Source organism: Seriola aureovittata, chromosome 2, assembly GCF_021018895.1.
Source record: "Seriola aureovittata isolate HTS-2021-v1 ecotype China chromosome 2, ASM2101889v1, whole genome shotgun sequence".
In the NCBI taxonomy this organism is placed as follows: Eukaryota; Metazoa; Chordata; class Actinopteri; order Carangiformes; family Carangidae; genus Seriola; species Seriola aureovittata.
The window spans coordinates 13,554,751-13,575,223 of record NC_079365.1 but is presented as its reverse complement, the minus strand read 5'-3'; the positions used below and the strand labels follow the sequence as shown (position 1 = coordinate 13,575,223).

Here is a 20,473-nt window from a genome sequence, read left to right as displayed (position 1 = left end):
TGACACAAATGAAAACAAGCAAACGATGCCAAGGATTATTAAGGGTTTAAACTTTAAATGCTTATGAAGCTAATAATTATTTTACATAATTTGGGGTGTGAAAGATTTTGCCTGCATTAAAAAAAAAATCTAAGAGAAATTAATTTACATCTAAAGCACAAAATGTTATTCATATTAAACTTGACAGGAATAAAAAAAGATGAAAATGGAGTCAGCAGTGCAATGAATGTGAACATTGCTTTTAATTATTTTTGGCATGTTTATCCGATTGCTTTAAGTGTAAAGAGACAGAATGGATGAGAGAAAAGTCAACATGATACAAAAAACAAACAAGACAGGGAGAGACTGAAAGATAACCTGATTACATTAAACGTGATTCAAAAATATCAAAGAAGGGATCATTGTGAGTAGCATGTCGCAGATAAGCAGCAGCAGCAGAGGACCATTATTAGCTCCTGTGAACGAAGATGATGATTAACACACAGTGTGACCAGAACTGGACGATGATAAGGAAAAGTGGAAGACCCAAACAGGAGTACAGCCTTTATGCAACACAGAGGGGCATTTCATGGCCCTTATTCAAATGAATATTCCAGCAAGAATTCCTCCAGTAAAGGTGTGTTTAGTTCTTTTCAGTGACCTGCACAGTCCTCAAGCTTTAGGATGATATGCAATATGAGGTTTTCAGTGTGGATGCAGTTTTACAAACAAACAAAGCATTTCCGTCACCTGCTACAAGGTGTATTATTGAACTGGATCTTTTTCATCGTTTGGTCTGGTTGTTTTAGACAACTGAAGTTTGACAAATCAGTATTCTACTGTAAAGTGTACATAGTATCTTGATGAAGTGCACAATGGTAACCATTTCTGGCAGATTAACAAAAAAGGAACATCAATAAACAGCATTAGAGGTAAATGTTAAAACCCTTCACAAGTTGCAGCTGTCACCAGTGAATGCCTATTTGTTATTTTTGCATGAATGACTCAACAACTTGCAAAACACATCTGCAGAGAAACCTGTCATGAGTGTAGTATGAACTGATGCCAAAGCAAGTGCCCTCATCTCAAAAATATTTTAAAAAAGTATCACTGGAAAATAACAACTTGTGGCAAACAATTGCTGAATTCAACTTACAGCAAAGTCACACAAATGATCTTAGAAAAGACTAGGTCATTTTGATTTTCAAATACCTGAGAGCAGCAAATCTTAGTTATGGCTTCATTTTTAACATTCAGACCTAAAATATTAAAATTTGGAACTACTCAGAAATGTACTATTATACCTCCTTAATGTTGTTGTCCTGACAGGGTTTGATACTCAAGAAATTTGTTTTTCATGATTTTCCTCTTTTTTTTTTTTTTTAGATAATTGGTTTCCATTTCATCCAAAATACATGAATGATCCAGAGAAAATACATTTAATACCATACTAACTTCCAAAGTGTTCTTTTTCTGTCATCTTCAATTTGTGAAAATGCTCCAGTTTCTCAAAAAGATCTAAGTTCAGATTTTTAGAAATAAAGAAGAAAAGGAAACCAAAAAGTTTGGCATCACTTTAATCAACTGGAGATGAGGTATTTACTGTCTGTCGGTTTGTGCGTAAGCCCAATGATAAGGTACATTCTCAGAGGACATGTAAAGCACTAGTTACACTTGGACACCAAGGATCTCTGTAGAGGGAAAAACATGTAGAGCAAATTGCAAGAGGCAAAACAAGAAATGTCAACTCATTATTGGTCTACATCTGTTTGAAGTTCATCTTCTGACATGGTTTTGGTTTTGCTTATCTTTTAAAAGCAGATGTTTATCACAAATATTACCTGTGCATGTGTTTCATGTCTATCACAATTATGATAACATCAAACCTGATTTAAAAAAAAAAAAAAAAAAAAAAAAGGACAACAGCTCGTCATGATCGTCAAATCAACCTTGTGTTTTGCTTTTTGAAACAGCGTATTCCAATAAAACGATAAAAGGTCATAATGATGGTTTGGACTCAGTTTCAACAAATTGTTATTACACTTAATTATCCCATAATTCCCAATGAATGTGGTTTGCACATTTGCTACTGAATATGCAGTAATAACTCTATGGAATGACTCCATGTCAGAACAAGCACCCACACCTGAACTGAACCACAGTGATAGAGCAGCTGGTTTTATAGAGAGTGAACTCACTGTTCGTTCAGTGCACTGCCGTTTCTTTGGAAGACTTTCCGGACATGATTTCTGCAGACTTACCACTCTCACCACTGAGTGTCACTAATACACCATCGATAGGAAGAAGTACAGCAGACCTCTGGTAATGAGCACAGTATGGCTGCAGGCTGTGAGAGCGGCGCTACATGTCTGCTGACGTATATTATTGCTGATAATGTTCCTCTTATGAGGACAAATGGGGTCCATTTTTCAGCCGGGGCCCCACTTTATCTGGATTTTTACATTCATTATTCTGGTCAGACCCTTTTTTTTGGCATTTTACTAACTTTACAGAGTGTGATTTCAAAAAATAGTGTTTTACCCTTTAAAACCTCTGACTGGTTATTTCTTACAGTATAAAACTATTTCATTATAAAGCGATTTTCTTAGGCACACATGTAATATTAACATTCATTATTTTGATAATTCTTGATAAAAAAAAAAAAATTTCTGCCAGCATGTTAATTCATTCTTACAGCACTAGAGAGCCACAGTAACCTGCTACACTGGAGTGACTATTCAAGTAACACCTTGGAGCCTGTTGATGTGGAGGTATTACACTGCCCAAATAAATTAAGGGAACACTTAATCATCACAGTATAACAACAGGTCAGTTAAACTTCAGGGATATCAATCTGTCAGCACAAGTGATTGTGATTTCACCTGCTTTGGTGCAAATGAAAGTGACAACAGGTGCAATGGAGAGGCAAAAGCAAGACAACGCCCAAAAAGGGAAAGCTTTTGCATGTGGTGGCCACAGACAATTGCCCTCTCCTTATCCTTCCTGACTGATTCTTCTCTTGTTTTGTGTTTTGCTAGTGTCTTTGTCACTACTGGTAGCATGAGGTGGAACCTGCAGCCCAATCAGGTTGCACAGGTAGTCCAGCTCCTCCAGGATGGCACATCCATACGTGCTGTCGCAAGGAGGTTTGCTGTGTCTCCCAGCACAGTCTCAAGAGCATGGAGGAGATACCAGGAGACCGCCCGTTACACGAGGAGAGCTGGACAGGGCGGTAGAAGGGCATCAACCCAGCAGCAGGACCGGTACCTGCTTCTTTGTGCGAGGAGGAACAGTAGGAGCACTGCCAGAGCCCTACAACATGACCTCCAGCAGGCTACTTGTGTGCATGTTTCTGACCAAACTGTCAGAAACAGATTCCAGGAGTGGGACCTGTGGGACCTAGCACCGTGCAGCTCGATTGGCATTCGCCAGAGAACACCAGAATTTGCATTGGCGCCCCGTTCTCCTCACAGACCAGAGCAGGGTCACACTGAGCACATGTGACAGGCGTGAAAGAGTCTGGAGACACCGTGGTGAACGTTATGCTGCCTGTCACATCATCCAGCACGACCGGTTTGGCAGCGGGTCAGTGATGGTCTGGGCAGGCATATCCTTGGAGGGTCGCACAGACCTCCATGTCGTAGCCAACGGTGCCCCGACTGCTGTTAGGTACCGGGATGAAATCCTCAGAGCGATTGTCAGACCTTTCGCAGGTGCAGTGGGCCCTGGGTTCCTCCTGGTGCAGAACAACGCCCGGCTTCATGTGGCCAGAGTGTGTAGGCAGTTCCTGGATGACGAAGGCACTGACGCCATTGGCTGGCCTTCACGTTCCCCTGACCTAAATCCAATTGAGCACCTATGGGACGTTTTGTATCACTGGATCCAACGCCGCCAAGTACTGCCACAGACTGTCCAGGAGCTCACTGATGCCCTGATCCAGGTCTGGGAGGAAATCCCCATCCGCTGGCTCATCAGGAGCATTCCCAGACATCGTTGGCAGTGCATACAGGCACGCGGGGCCATACACACTACTGAGTCACATTATGAGTTGCCGTGATGAAATTCACACAAGTTGGACCAGCCTGTGATTTCAATTTTTCACTTTGATTTTCGGTGTGATTGTGAATCCAGCCCTCAATGTGTTGATGATTTTGGTTTCCATTGACCGTTGCTACGTCATTTTGTTCTCAACAAATTATACAATGTATATCAGTAAAGATTTTCAAATTGAACAATTTGTTCATCAAGATATGATGTGTGATTTAAGTGTTCCCTTCATTTTTTTCAACAGTGTATTTATTGTCCAATCTCCAAAATGTACCAGAGCTCAATCATTCCTCCTCGCTCTGATTTCACCACTTGGTTTTCATTTCCTTCTCTCGGCTCAGCCGCTGAGGGGGTGCAGGTCCACCCTGACCTTCTCCCCAGTACTCATCATGCCAATAGTGGGGTAGAAGCCTCCTACCGGTAAGGCCACTTCTCTCCGGCCCACCACCTTTCCATTGCGAGTGAAGAACACCTGTTCAAACACAAAAACACAGCAAAAAAGATTATTTAAATGTTTGTACTGAAGCTTTAAGAGTGCTTGGTTTTATATTCCTGGACAGCAACTCACCATGACCTTCTTCCCCTCTAAGTCTTCTGCCTCATCCTCCTCCTCATCTTCATTGTTTGCATACAAGTCATTCTGAACCTCGCTGGGCTTGGGAAACACGTCAAGGTCCCAGTCATCTACGTCATCTGACATAACCCAGACAGCAACAGAAAGCGAGACAATGAGAGGCTGTTTTCAATGATAAACAGAGCTTTGAAAAATGTGGAATCAATATAAAAGATGTTCACCTCCACCATCAGGGTTGAAGTCACGTGGAAACATGATCCCACAGCCCATAATGTCTCCTTCAAAGCAGCGTGGTCCAAACGCATCCCCGACCCCGCTGCCCTGAAACAACTTCCCATCATCTACAAAGGGCAAAGGGTGAAGTTGATTAGTGCTTTTAATCACATACATGAGAGACTGTGATACAATTAAAACACAGGTGCAACTATCAGAACACAAAACATCTGTCATCACCAACATTTACATAACTCTTTTTCTTCTGGCTCCTTCCAGCTGATGGAAGCCAAAGAAAGCTGCATAGAAATCAATTCTAACCTTTTAAATTTTTCATTATCATTGACACGGCTGTCAATAATAATGAAATTTTAACTGTTCTGTCCTTTTCTACCATTGCCAGAAATGTGAGTGATGATTTGGTGCCATTACCAATGTGATCGTTTGTAACACATTAAATGTGTACGCTAAAAAAAGTCAGATAGAAAATTAAACACACGGACACTGCCCGTGATGATAGTTGTGCTATAGTATGGATTTCATTTGAATGCAAATGTTTGCAGAGAAAACTCATGGACACATCATCATGCACCAACATTATCAGCCAACACTCACCTGCGTGATAAGCTATGGACCCTCTGCTCCAACCTGGATGTCTGTTTTTAGGGTAGTCCTGTAAATCAAAAGAGAAAAGTATAATCTTAAGACTTGAGTTGATTTCATCAGCTTGATCAAACTACTATATGTCCCCATTTTATTTCATTGATGTGTTTTGTGAGGCTTCAGCCAAGGTTCTCATGATACCTGAAATTCTTAAAAGTACTTGAGTACTTTCCAAATGGAAGGGGGGGTTTGAGTTGGATTTCACATTATAAAACAGATCTAATTCGAGGAATTCTCAGTGACCATATAAGCCCCTGTAAGCAGAGCACTGATGTGATGATGACCACAGCAACAAGCAGGAAAACCAGATGTTGGAGGGAAACAGCATGATGAGATAAGACCGTAGGAACACCCCAGAATTAAAGTGATAAGGAATCTGGTGCGTAAGAAACAGAGACAGTAAGACTTTTACCCGAAGCGACAAAAGGGGAAAGGAATGCACCATAAACAATTGCTCCTTTATACATGATAAGCAATCATTGAGTAACTAGTAAGTGTTAAGAATGTGTTAGTCAGAGAAAGAGAATGAGAGAGAGAGAGACCTTTGTTTTGATGTTTGTAGCAAGAGGTAACACTTCCCATCATCAGACTGATGCGTCTTGCAGGAGATGACGGGGGATGGCGCAAAACCTCAGGAATGACCGTTTGATAGATTTATAATGCTCTACTGAAACCGCAGACACACTGAGAGAAACAATTCCTGGAAAACAATCAGTGAAATGACAGAGCTCCATTCTCCACGCAGGTCTGACCTGGGGGCGCAACATGCCCACACACAGTAACTGACGGCACAGGAGTCAGGAGGAGCTTAACACTGAGGGTGAGTGCAAAAATGATCCACCACCTCCCAGGGACCATCACAGCTGGTGAAACAGCAGTGTGATTAGCATGAGCGACGCTCGATCAATCAGGATCCAATAAAAGAGTACAGAACAACAATATCTGAACCACGCTTCATTTCATATCGATCATTTGAATGACACGATGACTGCGCCCTCAGTGATTATTACGCTGCTTATATTAAACGGGATGTGTATGATTTTGTTGGAGGCCAAAAGCAGCATCTCTGATGTATAAATATTCAACTCACATCCTCTCAGACCCAAGATTTGGTTCCAAAATATGGATCATCATTTGCTGTCAACATTTCTGATTAAATACTACTCAACTGAGCCAAATTAATCAGGATATTAACCTTAAATTGCGTAGCCTGAGGAACTCTTGAATACCTTTAACCATTTTCTATTTATTCCTTCTTGTGCAGGGTGAGTGTGTGGAAAGAGGAAGTAAAACAAAGAATAAATGGAAAAGACTGAGACAAATAGAACAATCGGATGTTCTCATCTTATCTCATAACTAACTGTGCCATAACTTACTCGCCTGCAGTATTCTAGTTAAGATGGCAGATTAGCATGTAACTGGAACAACATGCTTTCTATGGAAAACCAGATGTGGGGGTAAAATGAGATAATATTTATTCTGTTGTTAGCTTTTCCTCTTTCGGTCATCCATCACTCAAGACTGGAAACAGTGAGAGCAGTGGTGCGTATGAGGGAGAGGGATGACGAGGTGTGAGCAGACTGTTACTTACTGTACACACTCTGTGTACAGTAAGTAAGACGGCGTGTCAATGTCAATGACATGCGATCATTACGGTGGTGACTAAAAGGAGGAGGCTCTTACCCTGCGTGCCAGCCCCAGGGCGATGTAACACTTTTCTCCAGCATCTGTGATCTCCAGTTCATAGTAGTGGAAGCGTGTGTTGAGAGGCCGACGGGCCTGAGCCAGGCCCACGTCCACGATGCTCTTCCCTTTCCCCATGTACTCCAGCAGCTGAGGAACACACACACACACAAACAGAGGTTGTGACTGTACACAGGAGCTGCATTAACATTCAGCGAAATGTCCTAGTCTGAGGATACATATAGAATTTATGTTAGAACAATAACTGAAAACAATGTTGGGATATACACTGTTGAGTCATTTTTGCAATATTGCTTTCAGTTAAGTAAGTTAAGTTAAGTAATTAAAAGAAATGCATTATTTTATGCTTTTAAAATTTTAAACTACACCAACTACAACCTCATATGGTCTGGTATGACCAGTAGACCTGCAGCTTTTGGTGGCTAATGTTAGCATATGTTAGCTAACTTTAGGGAAATATTGCGATGTAACTAACGTTACTGAGTCAGTTAGCTGTCTTTATGAGTCCTCCCTACCAGCATTTCACAATAACCGTTTGTTTGTCACTTGTGGCCACAGTGGCAGATGTTCAGTAATGTTACATAGGCTCGCTTCAAGCAGCTTTGCTGTCCTATATGGAAACCGGAGGTCCTGCCCTACTTTCAAAGTAGCTTCTGTTCCACTAACCTCCATTGTGCGTAATGCACTACTTTCAAAGTTGCTTCTGAAAGGCTCAAACAGTATGCAGTGGTTAAGGAGGCATTTTACGTTCTGCAATTAATATTACTTGCAAATTTGTTCTAATCCATACTTTTTTAAACGAACCTTTACAATATTTTTAGTCTTTCTTTACTTGTATAGACTAATTGAAGCACTACCTTGTTTTAGTCAAGCAGGTGACTGGAGTTTGGTGACTGTATGTTTAGGTGTGTCAGCTGGACTGTGTGAAACCACAGGTGGACGTTGTTCAAATGATCATAATGACTCAAAAACATCTCAGTTCCTCCAAACAGATACCTGCATTTCACTGGTATTGATAGCATGTCTGCACTGGCATAGCTGCTGCCTCCTCCTCAGGTTGGGACAGACCAGAATCCAACAAAATGAAAGGGCATGTTTTATTCACACGTTACCCTATTAGGGATGTTAGATGATGAGATGAAAAAATAGGTTGCAACGTCATGCGATTCTTTCTTGGAAAAATAGGGCAGGATTTGGACTTGTTCTCCCTGCACTGTACTGTTTGGGTACTAAAAGCAAAGCTAAGGCAACAAGGACAACATAACTGTTTACGACACGCAGCACAGGAAATCAACACCACCAAAACTGAATCCTTTCCAGAGTGACCTTTCTAAATGTCAGAGCAGTGGATGAACACATGGGCCCATAATATGCCCATCTGAAGATAACTGCATTAGTCAAAACAAAGCCTATTGTATTCCATGAGTGTCCAGGCTGTTTTGCCCAACATCTCATTATAAACATAGTTGCAGATTTCCCTAATTTCACTGTTCTTTCATAATTAAAAGCAGACTGCATGAGATTTCAAAAATAGACCAATAGTGTTTAAAAATCTGTGATTCCCACTTTAAACCACTATCGCTTCGGCATCAATAACAACACCTAAGATACACATATGAACAGGTGCATCAGTATAAACCTACATCTAATAAATAAACTGCATTTTAAGTCTCAGCCATAACCATTTACAGACTGATTCATTTCTGAAGAACTTGTGTTTTCTTAATACACCTCCTCATCTTTCTTTTTTTAGTATGTAAGCACAACCTCAAGAGGTAAACAGCCACTCTGGTGTTGATACTGCAGCTCACTTCATGTGGATGAAGGCTGACAGTAAATCACTTACTAATCTGTAAACAGCTGTGCCAGTCACAGTATATTTGTAGCCAATATTGGATTTCGTCTGTCTTAATAAACATGAGTGTTTACCACACCTGCATGTCAAGATTTTAAACCAGGGTCCAACAAACGCCTGACCTAACATGCAATCACAAGTGTCAGCAAATTCAGAAAGAATAACCCTTGAAGGTATTGATTGGACAAATGAAAAAGGAACTGCAAATGAGGCTCAAGCAGAAAAAGGAGCTCAGTAACTAGGATGCGCAATAACAACTTGAAATTGACTGTAACTTTTTGTTTTTTTCTGCCCTAAGAGCTTTCATGTAACACGTGCACTTGTGTAATTGATGAGCTGCAGGAAGTTCAGACTGCGGTTTGTGGGCCCTACCTTCACACAGGACAGGGCCAGATTTGTAGAAATAAAGGGTAAATAAATGTGCGGGTGGCATGCAGGTTACTCGCTCCTGCCTGAGGGCTATTCAGCTGCGATCTCCTCCCATCCTCTTTCAGTTCAGGTTTCGTGTGTATCAGCGCCTGAGTCAGACACAAACACTATAGCCCTGCTGTCACAGGGAGGGGTGGAGACCCAAACAAATAGAGGGGGAGAGAGAGGTCAATGAACACCTCTGAGAAAAACATTTTTATTTTTGGTTATCTCTTTCTATCTTAATCTTTTATCAGGTGCTTAGCAACAGCTAATATTTATGTCTGAGTTTCTGTGTTGATCTATCAACATTCGTTTTACAACTAGTCTAAGAGATGTTTTGATAAATTCTTGTTGCATTTAATCACATCAACAATTCTGCATTAAGCTAACTGAGACGTTTGGAGGCGGACTTGGAAAGAATCTGTGTGTGCCAGGTTGTGGACATTTTAGCCAGAATATACAGGGCTAGGGTTAGATGTAGGGTCAAGGTTCTTCAGAAAGTCTTGGTTAAAAGAGAACTCCCTCAATTTAGCACTGCACTCCTATAACACTGTCTGCCTCACAATGAACAGTTTTTAAAAAAAGGATCAAAATCAGTGTAGCAGAACCAGAGATATGGTCTTTTTTATTCCACACATTCTTCTTCCTTGGCAAAACATGGCACCTACATTACCCACAATGCAACTCTAACTGCCAGCAGTTTGGTTGGAGATTTGAAGTGTTATGTTAGGAAACAGCTAATGTAGCCTCAAGCTGGGAACGTCAAAGGGAGATGAGGAGCGGGCTCCTCTTTCTAACGCCACACCCAAAGGTTTTTTAAATTTTCAAATTTGCAGCCGTGAGCCCTAACCAATGTTAGATATCGTGCAGCTCCATCTGGAGCCACAAAAGGCTTTTTACACCTTTTTTTCACATTATGAAACCCAGCACACAGAGTTTGGGATGTTCAAACTACCTGGAATGATAAAAGGACTCAAACATCAAACATTAGCAGCCAACCTTAATTAAACCTTGCTGATGTACTGTAGAACAATAATCTGGTGTGTGCAGATTCTCTGGTTCATCCACGCACTGATACCAGCCAATCATTACACAGCATGAACCTTCATGAGGGAGACAACCTTTCAAAGTTTGTGTGACCTTTATTCGCAATAAACTTGGTAAAAACTCCAAGTTTTATATATCTCATTCTTCTCTATGCTTTAGGACTTACCGTGCCAATCACCTTGACGTCATGGAGACGGCCCCAGTCCTCTTCATGACTGTCCACAATCATCTGTCCATCATCATCTTCCATCCCCCACTCAGCGTTCAGGTCCAGCAGAACTTCCTCCCCCAAAGAGTGCATTCCCACAGCGGGGTAGAGAGCTTCAGGAGATGCTGGGATTTCCACGTTGCCAACCTGAGGACACATTCAGATACAGTAATGTTGGGGAAAAGAAAAAACAAATTCACTTGTAGACTTGCACTGGATGAATACATTCGGTGTGAGGTAAAGTAAAACGATGGTGATGGAGTACTTACTTCTTTACCATTCTTGGTAAAAAACACTGTCAGCTGTCCATCGTCAGAGTCCAGGGAGATTCCGCAGCCGATTCTGTCGCCTCGGCAGCATTTTGGACCAAACTGCTGTCCCACAGTGTTGCCATTATACAGCCTGCGGAAAGACATATTCTTGAGAGGTTGAATGGCGAATGAAGATTTTGCAGATGTTCAAAGAAAAACTTCAAAGGACAATCAGAAAACACTTCCACTAATAGAAAATGAAACTAAAAATGGCAGATAATCAGCCGCTCATTGACGCCAACTCCCTCTCAGTAAATAAAGAAAACTATACAACTTTTGTTTTGACCTGGATTTATATAAAACTGAATTCTGAGTCAAATTTCATATGCATAAAAATCTTTGATGAATTCTGGATTTTTGAATAAAAATCTAAAATATTGGGGCACCCTGGTGACCTGAGGGTGTAAAGTGCTGTACCATGAACCAGAACATCCACGATTTGAATCTAGCCAGAGACCTTTGCTTCCTGTCCTCTCTTTAATGTTTGAGCTCTAATGAATGCATCAAAAATAATGACCCCCAAGCTTTATAATATCAAAAACTACTATTGTAACTTGGTCCCATGCCTTTTATATCGGAATTCCCTGTGATGAAGCCAATAGTGCTTGTGTGATATTGGTTCCTTTCAGTTCCCAGCACTGTGCGACTTTTTAAGGGGAAGTGTTACTGTGTTGTAATGAACTCATATCAATTTACAGCATATTCTTATATAAACACCAGCAAACCCAGAGGAAACCCTCTCAATTGTACAATAAATCCTGTTTTTTGTCACATCACTACAGCTACTCTAAAGGGCCAGTCCAGCATAAATGCGCAGCTTCTCTATATTTGGTCCAGTTCCTAAAACATCAGACCAAGTATTGCGCTCTCACGCTGACTGACAAAGCTCTTACTAAAAGTAGTAAACAGTTTCTGAGAACTGAACATTAAATATGAAAGTGTGCCCTTTCACGACCTTTCCAAATTTATTCAACAGAACCCTTCGTAAACAGACAAGAGTGCTCTGCTCTCGGCTCCTCAGTCTGTTACGTGAACAGACTAAGCGTTCTGTGGGGATGTGAGATCCCTACATCGGATGTATAACATTATTATATTCAGTCTACAGTATATGTAATTGAAATGATCAGTGACACATACTTGCCATCATCAGCATGAAAAGCCACAGAGTGTGGGAGCCAGCCCGGCTGATGGTCCAGTTTGTAGAGCTGTGGCACCAAACCAACAGCGATCATCCCCCTCACTCCTGTATCGACGATGGTCACCTGCAAAGACCACAGGTCGATTTCATCACCAAAGAACAAGAGAGGGGTTTTCACTGCAGTTTAAAACCCTCTTCCTTTTGAAACAACTTTTCTCTTTTAAAAAGGACTCCAAGGACAAAAACAGATTTTCCCCAAATTCACAGTAATGTCTCAACCTTTAGTGTCCCCTTATAGTCTTTAAACAACATGGCGTTAGCAGACTTGAGCATCACAAGGAGGGCAGAAGCTGTAGATATTAATATTTCTTTTAAATAATGTGAGTAGTCATTTTATCCATCCTCTGACACATCTTCAGACGCCAACCTAGAACTTAAAGGAAGCTGTTTTCACATCCAGAGCTACGAGTCATAACACATTATCTGTGGGAGGCTGTTGCATTGTGAGAGTGCATAAGCAGAACAAACTTTGTTGATCATGAGGAGGCGGAGGAGAGGGGTGAAGTCGAGGTGAAGGACATGTCTTTTTTTTTCTTCTTTTTTTTTTATCAGAATTGATTTTATTTTTATTGTGGTGGACGTTCTCTTAAAAAGATGAGTCAGCCACTGTGATGAATTAAGTGTTTACATTGATGTAATGTTGTAAAAAGTAATATATTTATACACTTTTTTTATATGTTGTGTGCTGACATTTGCTAATTAGCACTAAACACAAAGTATAGAGATGAGGCTCATGGGAATGTCATTAGACATGAACTAAAGGACTGGATAAATACTATTTTGCAGTTGTTGGTCGATCACCAAAGTCGGAGGGATTCATTCAAAGTGGTGGACTGTAATCTACCTCCTAGTTTTATAGTTTTACAGATCTGATGGGAGGAAAATCATATAAGATGAACAGAAAAAGTTTCTAAATGCCCTTTTGAGTGCTGCAGGTTTATTGCTGTTTCTACTCCTTCAGGCTCCACCCCAAACTTTTACAGGCCATTACATTGTATTTCAATTTTGGGTCGGCCCTGCTTCTCTTTTCACCTCATGGAATTTCCAAATCAACTTGAAACTGTGTAGTTTCACTCTGTACACACATGATGGATCAAAGTAAAAACCCTGAAGCAAAGAGCTAGCCTGCACCATTGTTATCATAACTGAATACTGACCATATGACATCATCCCTAGGGAGCCCTAGATGGACGCATTGCAACCAGAGCACTGCTGTCAAATCCAGGGCAAGCAGAGCAGGAAATTTTTAAGTTCTTTCCCATGACCTCAGCAGTGGTCTCCGGAGAGGGAGAGGGAATACGTCCCTTTTTTCTGTGTCAGTGTAAAACATGCAGATGATCTGTAAAATCTACCGTCAGATCAACAATCAGCATCCACTTAACTATCAAGTATTAGCTCATAAACCCCATTTACGTAAATTGCTTCCTCCCTCCTCCTACGTGACTCCCACAAAGTGAGTCACGTAGCATGAAGCATACGTAAGTATAAAGGTTGAGTTACTGTTTCACTACACATCCGATGTGTGTGTTAGGCAAGTTTGAACATGGCTACTTCTGAGAAACGGCCACTGTCTTCAGATGTTTGTTCACGTCAGCGTCTAGATTACCAAAAACAGTAAAATAAACAAACCAGCACATGATTTGTAATGAGCTGCGACTTCTTTGGCTCGGTGAAAGCAGTCTGTCAGGGCTGAGATAAGAGAGCCAAGTCTGTAGAAAAGTACCACTGAAACTTAAACACACTGTATCTGTGTGTGCAGCAGCTGTTAATGCACTTTCTTCTTTTTTTTTTTTCTGTCGGAGTATACAGTAGAGTGCTGACCCTACTGACAGGATCACAGGAGTTTTACTGGCTGCTGGCTGAAGCAGTTTTCAAACAAAGGGTCAGAATCTGAGTGCACTGGTGTCAACAGCAAAGTCTGGTACATTTTAGCCCCAGAGCAGCAGCTATGACTTGTTGCTGGCCTTTTCCAACAACATCATGTATGCAGCCATCAACTGCACACTTAAGACCTCATTTTGCTGGGTTTTTGTTTTACAATGACAGCCATCTGGAAACATTAGCTAAAAAGAAAGCAGAGACAACTCAAAATCAAGGACTCACTGTTTTAAAAATGACTAAGATTTTCAAATTATTAAGATTGCTTCACTTGTTTATGATGTAATTGAATGTCTGGAGCATGTAGCATGAGTTTTCTGCAGAAAAACGGAACATGAGTGTGATCCTAGTGACTCCTCTAACCGACACTTTTTTTTCAGGTTTCTTCTCTGATCCAAAAATACATTGCTGCCTCCACTTGTACCAAGGCTTTGCAATAAAGTGATACGATCAAAAAACATTACAATATTTTTAACCCTAATTGAACCTGGTATATTGACTGAACAGTAACTCAACATCAAAGCTGCTCAAGATATAAATACAGATTTGCCAGGCAAGCCTCAGCAGGCAGAGGAAAACCTGTCTGAATTTTAAAAATATGATATTTGCTCATTTCTGTGTTGGTACTGAGACTTAATTGCTGAGTCTGCTTCTGACTCGGGCGTAAATGATTTCGGTGTCTTTGACTTGAACAAATCAGCAATTACCGCACACCCAGGCTAAGCACACAATGTAAAAAGAGCTGCCAAGTAATTCCACAAATCTATTTCCAAGCTGAAAGGTCTTTGTTTCTCAGATGCGCACTATTCCCAGGAGAGTTCATGATTTCTTTTCCATTATGGTTCAAGAAGATGAAGGCGAGCAGTCAGACGCGACGGCCTGCCAAGTCTCCTCTCATCACACAGAATGAAGGTGGTGTCCTACATCAATAATATATACTAACGCAATACAGTTAACTCTACATGCTTATCTTAATGATGTACTGTTTTGACAGTTGGTACAAGAAATAAATGCACTATACACTTTCTACTCACTGGAAATGAAACCAGAGATGTGCGACAAAGGACACCGATCACTCTTTACTAAATGCGAACACTTTATCTTTAATTTTGTATCTTGTGCTGAACCTGGTAGTCCAAAGTTGATTTAATTATTTTCAGTTCTGAGGCATGCATTGCATTGTGGGACAGTGGGTGTCACACAAAAAAAGCTATTTGTTCACACATTTAATTTAGTCAAAATCCTCAAGCTTAGATTTGCACAGCAGAATATTACACTTACAGTAAACCAACAATGTGAGAACAAATGAGTCAGCTACATCCTGTGGTAGATGAAAGAAGATCCAGCTAATTAGAACTAGAGTTACTGGGCTAGAGTTACAGTTTGAGATTTTGTCCTAATTATGAGATATGTAGGCCAAATTCATGATGCAGAGTCAAGCAGCGAAGCCAGGAAACTTTCATGTGAAAGTAGATCAGAAAATAACTTGTGTAGCAGTAACCTTTCCTGGATTGTTTTTTTTTTTTTGTGTCACTTCTGTGTCAAATGAATAGTCATGAACTGAGAGGAAATCATCAAACTCTTACTTCAAAATAGCGATTTCTTCTCGACAACGGTCTGGCTGCAACAAAACAGCCAACTTCATCTGAATTCCCATGATACCTACAAAGAGATCCAAAAAGAAAAACAAATGTCACTTCTGCCAAACACAAGCAAAGTGGGATGCTGATTCAGCAGGCAAAGGAAGGGCTCTAGCATAAAATCTGGGAATGAACCACATGACTAAGAAATGTCTCCAGTTTGACCTCTCGTGCTGGCATTGCTCATCACCGTTACCTAAGTATGTCTCCCTCTCTCAGCATCCTTTTGAGCCGCTCCTTGTATCGCACTGCTCGCACCTCACGAATTTCTCGGATTCGCCTCCTCCAGTTGAGAAAGCGATAATGAAGGTTTATGTCGTCCATGTCTGAAAATCATTACAATCTAGGACACAGGGAAACAAATGAGATTGATTACTGCTTTTGAGAATGTTACCTTGAAAAAAACGGCCAACTAACATTAAATAATTATTCTTAAAACAAAAGACAAAGATTCTAGTGATTGTTCAGTCAACATAATTTAGTGAAAAAAAAAAAAATCATCACTTAAATTAATGCACAAGACAAGATGCAGTCTAATGAAAGTGATTTTGAGTCTGAACTTCAGTGATGCTTCCACTGTTGACGCACACAACAAGCAGAGCAATCGTGATAAACAACTCTGGAACAATGAAATGTCAGTGCAGTCGTGAAAGCTGTAAGCGGAAGGAGAGCAAACATCTCTGACCACAACATGGTTACCACTGTTGCCTGACAACAAGAAAGGCCTAGGTTTGATCCTCAGGCCAAACCCTTTGTGTTTGCGTTTGTGTTTTTCCATTTACGTTTAATCCCACATTCCACAGACAAGCAAAGGCCTGGACAGTGACTGTACACTGCCAAGAGGCAGGAACGTGAGTCCCCTATTTGTGTTAGGCCTGTGATGGTCAGGTACCTCCCTTGGGTGTCTTCCACCCCAATGCAATCTGGGACTGACTCAAGCTTAGACACCCAGACTGTGTGGTGTCTCTAACAATTGAAATCAATACACACACACACACACACACACACACACACACACACACACACACACACACACACACACACACACACACACACACACACACACACACACACACACACACACACACAGCTTCCGATGTGCAGCTTCAGATTCGGCAGTTAAATCTAGCAAACTACTGGCTAAAACACATTTTCAGATTTGTGAAACCTTTTTAACATCCACAGCAGCGCGGCTGGTATTGTTTTCACCTTGTGAGTGTGAGTCGATGGGCGTCGTGGCTGGTGTGATTCCAACACAAGATGGTCTCTCATTTAAAACCTTTGTTTCATTTGCGAAAACACAAATAGGGCTATTTCACTGTTCTTTTTAGATAAAGCAATAAAAGATTTCACAAATCTGAAACAGTCTTTAATCTAAGGTTAATCTACTCCAGACGTGACAACTCAGGTATAGTGTTCTTTGATCTAGAAGTGGTCTGATGTGGCCTGGATGGGGGATGAAAGAGTTACTTTGACATTTTTTTACTTTCACAAATAAACTGGAGATGGGATCACACCAGCCATAACACCTGTCAACATGTTGATGTTTCGACCCATGAGTACTCAGTAGTTACTACTACATTAGTCAGTACTTATGGGTCAGACCACACCTATCTTCAAACTTGTCTTTAATTTTGATTTCAACTACACGTCTGTAAAGTTTCATGACTGTATCTTGCACAGTTGTGACACTATCATGGTGACAAAATCAGCTGTATTAACACCTGCCAAAGTACTCAAAGCCACCTCTGTGGTAGTTTCCGCTACAGTAGGTGTCTCATGACCACATTTCGCCATGACGACACACATACACACAAGATGAAAATACCAGCCACACGCTGTCGCAGCTGATAATCAGAAACAGTGTTTTAAACAGTCTTTAGCTTCTCTTGGTTATTTTAGTTCAGATTTGACAAGTCTAGGTAGAGTGGTTTTTGATTTAGACCTGGTGTGATGTGGTCTGGTTAGGAAAACTCACTTTCCCCTTAACTGCCAAATCAGAAGCTACCCACACAGTAACATTTTCTAGCCAAAACTTGGGCCACATATAGTGTCTTTTCTGGCCCACTATACACCCCGGTCCTCACCCCAAGTCTGGTCTAGACTAGCATGATAGTCAGACACTACACACAGATAATCTGGCTGGCTCTCAGCCGACACTGCCTGATAACAGCCAGTATAGGCCTAGAAGTGACCGCTATATGGGTAACCTCAGCATTGTGATTATTCTCTCGATTAACCCATTAATAATTTAGTCCATAAAATGCCAGAAAGTAGTGAAGAATATCTGTCACAATTTTCTAACACCAAGGTTGTGACATTAAATAGTTTATCTGCCTAAAATATTCTGCATTTACTGTGGAATAAAACAGGTAATCCACAAAATTGAGAAACTGGAACTAGAGAATTTGGCAATTTTGTTTGATAAATTACTTTAATAAATAATTAAACAATCATCAGAGTAATTGTTGATTATTTTCTGTAAATGTTTTGTCTGTCTATTTTTTCATCTCTACACTGATGCACTATGATGTGCATTATACTTAAGTACAATTTTGAGATACTTTTGTTTTTCTTGAGTATTTCAATTTTTTTTTTCTATTACTTTATACCTCTACTGCTCAACATTTCAGAGGAAAATATTCTACTTTTTTCTCGACTACATTCATCGGCTAAGTTTAATATTATATGTACTTAATAATATATATTATTCTGAATGGGCCATTCTGCATAATAAATACTGAGGACATGATAAATACCCTACTTTTAATTATAGTGCTTATATATACCTTATATAGTACCTATATAATTATATTTTGATCCCAATACTTATGTAATTTGACTTCAATAAAATTTTGAATGCATGACTCTTACTTTTAACTGCGTTGGGTGTGAGTACATCTTCCACCATTGTACATGTGTAACCTGTTATGCTTTTCCTGTGTCAGGTTATGACGTAGCCAGGGTGACTCAGGTAAACGCACCTTCACAGTTTTGTTGTTCCATTCAAATTCATCACTCAATACTAAAGTACCTAGGTGGGTGGGTTGTTTTTTTTTACTTCCACTGGATTAAAGGTGGATCATTACACTATGGTAACGGGCTAGTTTGGTTGGTAAAAGCCTGAAAATGTTTTCGGTTCGTCTTAAAACATGAGCAGTGAAAACAAATTATGGCTTCATCTTTGTGAATGATGATGAAAGAAGTCACCAGACCGAATACGACTGAATAACATAGTTGAGGATCTAACAAGTAAAGTGTTTCAACAAAGTAAACAGAAAAGCGAACTATCACCTCATATTGCTATTTGTTGCGTGTTCACTTCTACGATTTACCAATTTACGAGCCAACCTCAAACGTAGCAACACATTTCCCAAACTACAGGGAGGACTCGGTTGGCCGGCTAGCTGTTTTCAGTGTCTCAAACGTTGTCGCGCTGTATGGCTAATAAAATCATGTAAACACCAATGTACCTCACATACCACACTGTTCAAAGCCCCGTTGTCTTATATTGATTCCTTACTGTTTTAAAACTTGTAACGCATCGTCCTCCGGGTTTTCTTCCAATTTTAAGGAGGTGAAGTCTGTCACTTTATGTCCAACCTGCGCTGTCGGAAGTCCCGCCTTCTTAACCAATCACAGCAGAGGAAAATACAGCGTGAGGTCCTTAACCTATGCAGTGCCGTGTGTGAGTGTCTTTGGTTATACAGCTTATGTTCCACATAGGCCTTTTACATGTATTTGACATGAGTACTTATACATCAACCTTAAAAGACTATTCACACACAAAAAAAAAATGGAAACTCAAACTTACTTTTATGAAAGCTTTTTTATTTTGGACAGTAGCCTAATAAAAATGTACACTTTAGTGCTTGGGAGGGCTATCTACTGTTTACTCACTGCAGTTATATTTAATGAGGTAGCTCTTGTTTTAGTTTTGGAAAGGCCCCAAAGAGTAGCCTGAAATCCTGCTTTGAGGGCACAAAAAGAAGGATGTTCCATTTAAATGTGCCTTAGAAATAGTCTGGGATAAGCATAAAGAAAAGAACTGTCTCCACCTCATCACCTCATCAATTAAAGAAGAGTCATTTGGCAACCAACAATTCCTCTCCAAGTGATGCAGTATGGCCCTTTCAAGGTTACCATATGTGTTTTATATGTATTTATTAGTAACTGACACTAGGGGTATTGTATGTCTCAGTGTCTTCTGTCTCTTCATGTATCCCAGACTGACTCCCTGATGCTTACATCAGGGCTTTTTAGAGGCCAGATCCTCTGTTGCAGGACTCCTTGTTCTTATGTCTCTGAAGATAGTTGTTTATAACTCTGGCTGTGTGTTTGGCTTGTTGTCCTGCAGCAGAATTCATTTCGGAGCAATCAGACACCACCCCGATTGTGTTGTGTTGTAGACAAGAATCTAAAGTGCCTAAAACCTTTACACAGAACTGTATGTGTATATACTATGGTAGCAAATAAATTATTTTCAATATCAATTAATGTGACAATTATTTTTGCCCACCGCAATTTCCTAAGGCCCGAGCTAACATCAAAATAGTTGCCAATTTATGCTCTGCTGCTCATCTTGTTGTTTACTCAGCTAATCATTTCATCTTTAACATATAATATTATGTAGTAAATTTAGTAGAAATTGAAAAAGGAAATATTTATTGATTTAAAAAAGAAGTGTGACTTTTTGCTTCTAGTGATTAACCAAGGTGCCTCATCACACTGAAGCAAAGCTACCA

The 20,473-nt window shown here is 40.3% G+C and overlaps 1 protein-coding gene across 1 annotated transcript; it reads right to left on the bottom strand.

Moving 5' to 3' along the window:
• Positions 1-218: 218 nt before the first annotated feature.
• Positions 219-19,351, bottom strand: LOC130179554 (SPRY domain-containing protein 3-like). The gene is made up of 11 exons (XM_056392576.1): positions 19,252-19,351; positions 15,925-16,071; positions 15,675-15,750; positions 12,150-12,274; positions 10,971-11,103; positions 10,660-10,848; positions 7,160-7,309; positions 5,429-5,486; positions 4,822-4,941; positions 4,595-4,719; positions 219-4,498 (listed from the first exon to the last, which is right to left on the bottom strand). Exons 2-11 carry the CDS (start codon positions 16,050-16,052, stop codon positions 4,364-4,366), a joined length of 1,239 nt encoding a protein of 412 aa, XP_056248551.1. The 5' UTR covers positions 16,053-16,071; positions 19,252-19,351; the 3' UTR covers positions 219-4,363.
• Between the last annotated feature and the right edge of the window lie 1,122 nt (positions 19,352-20,473).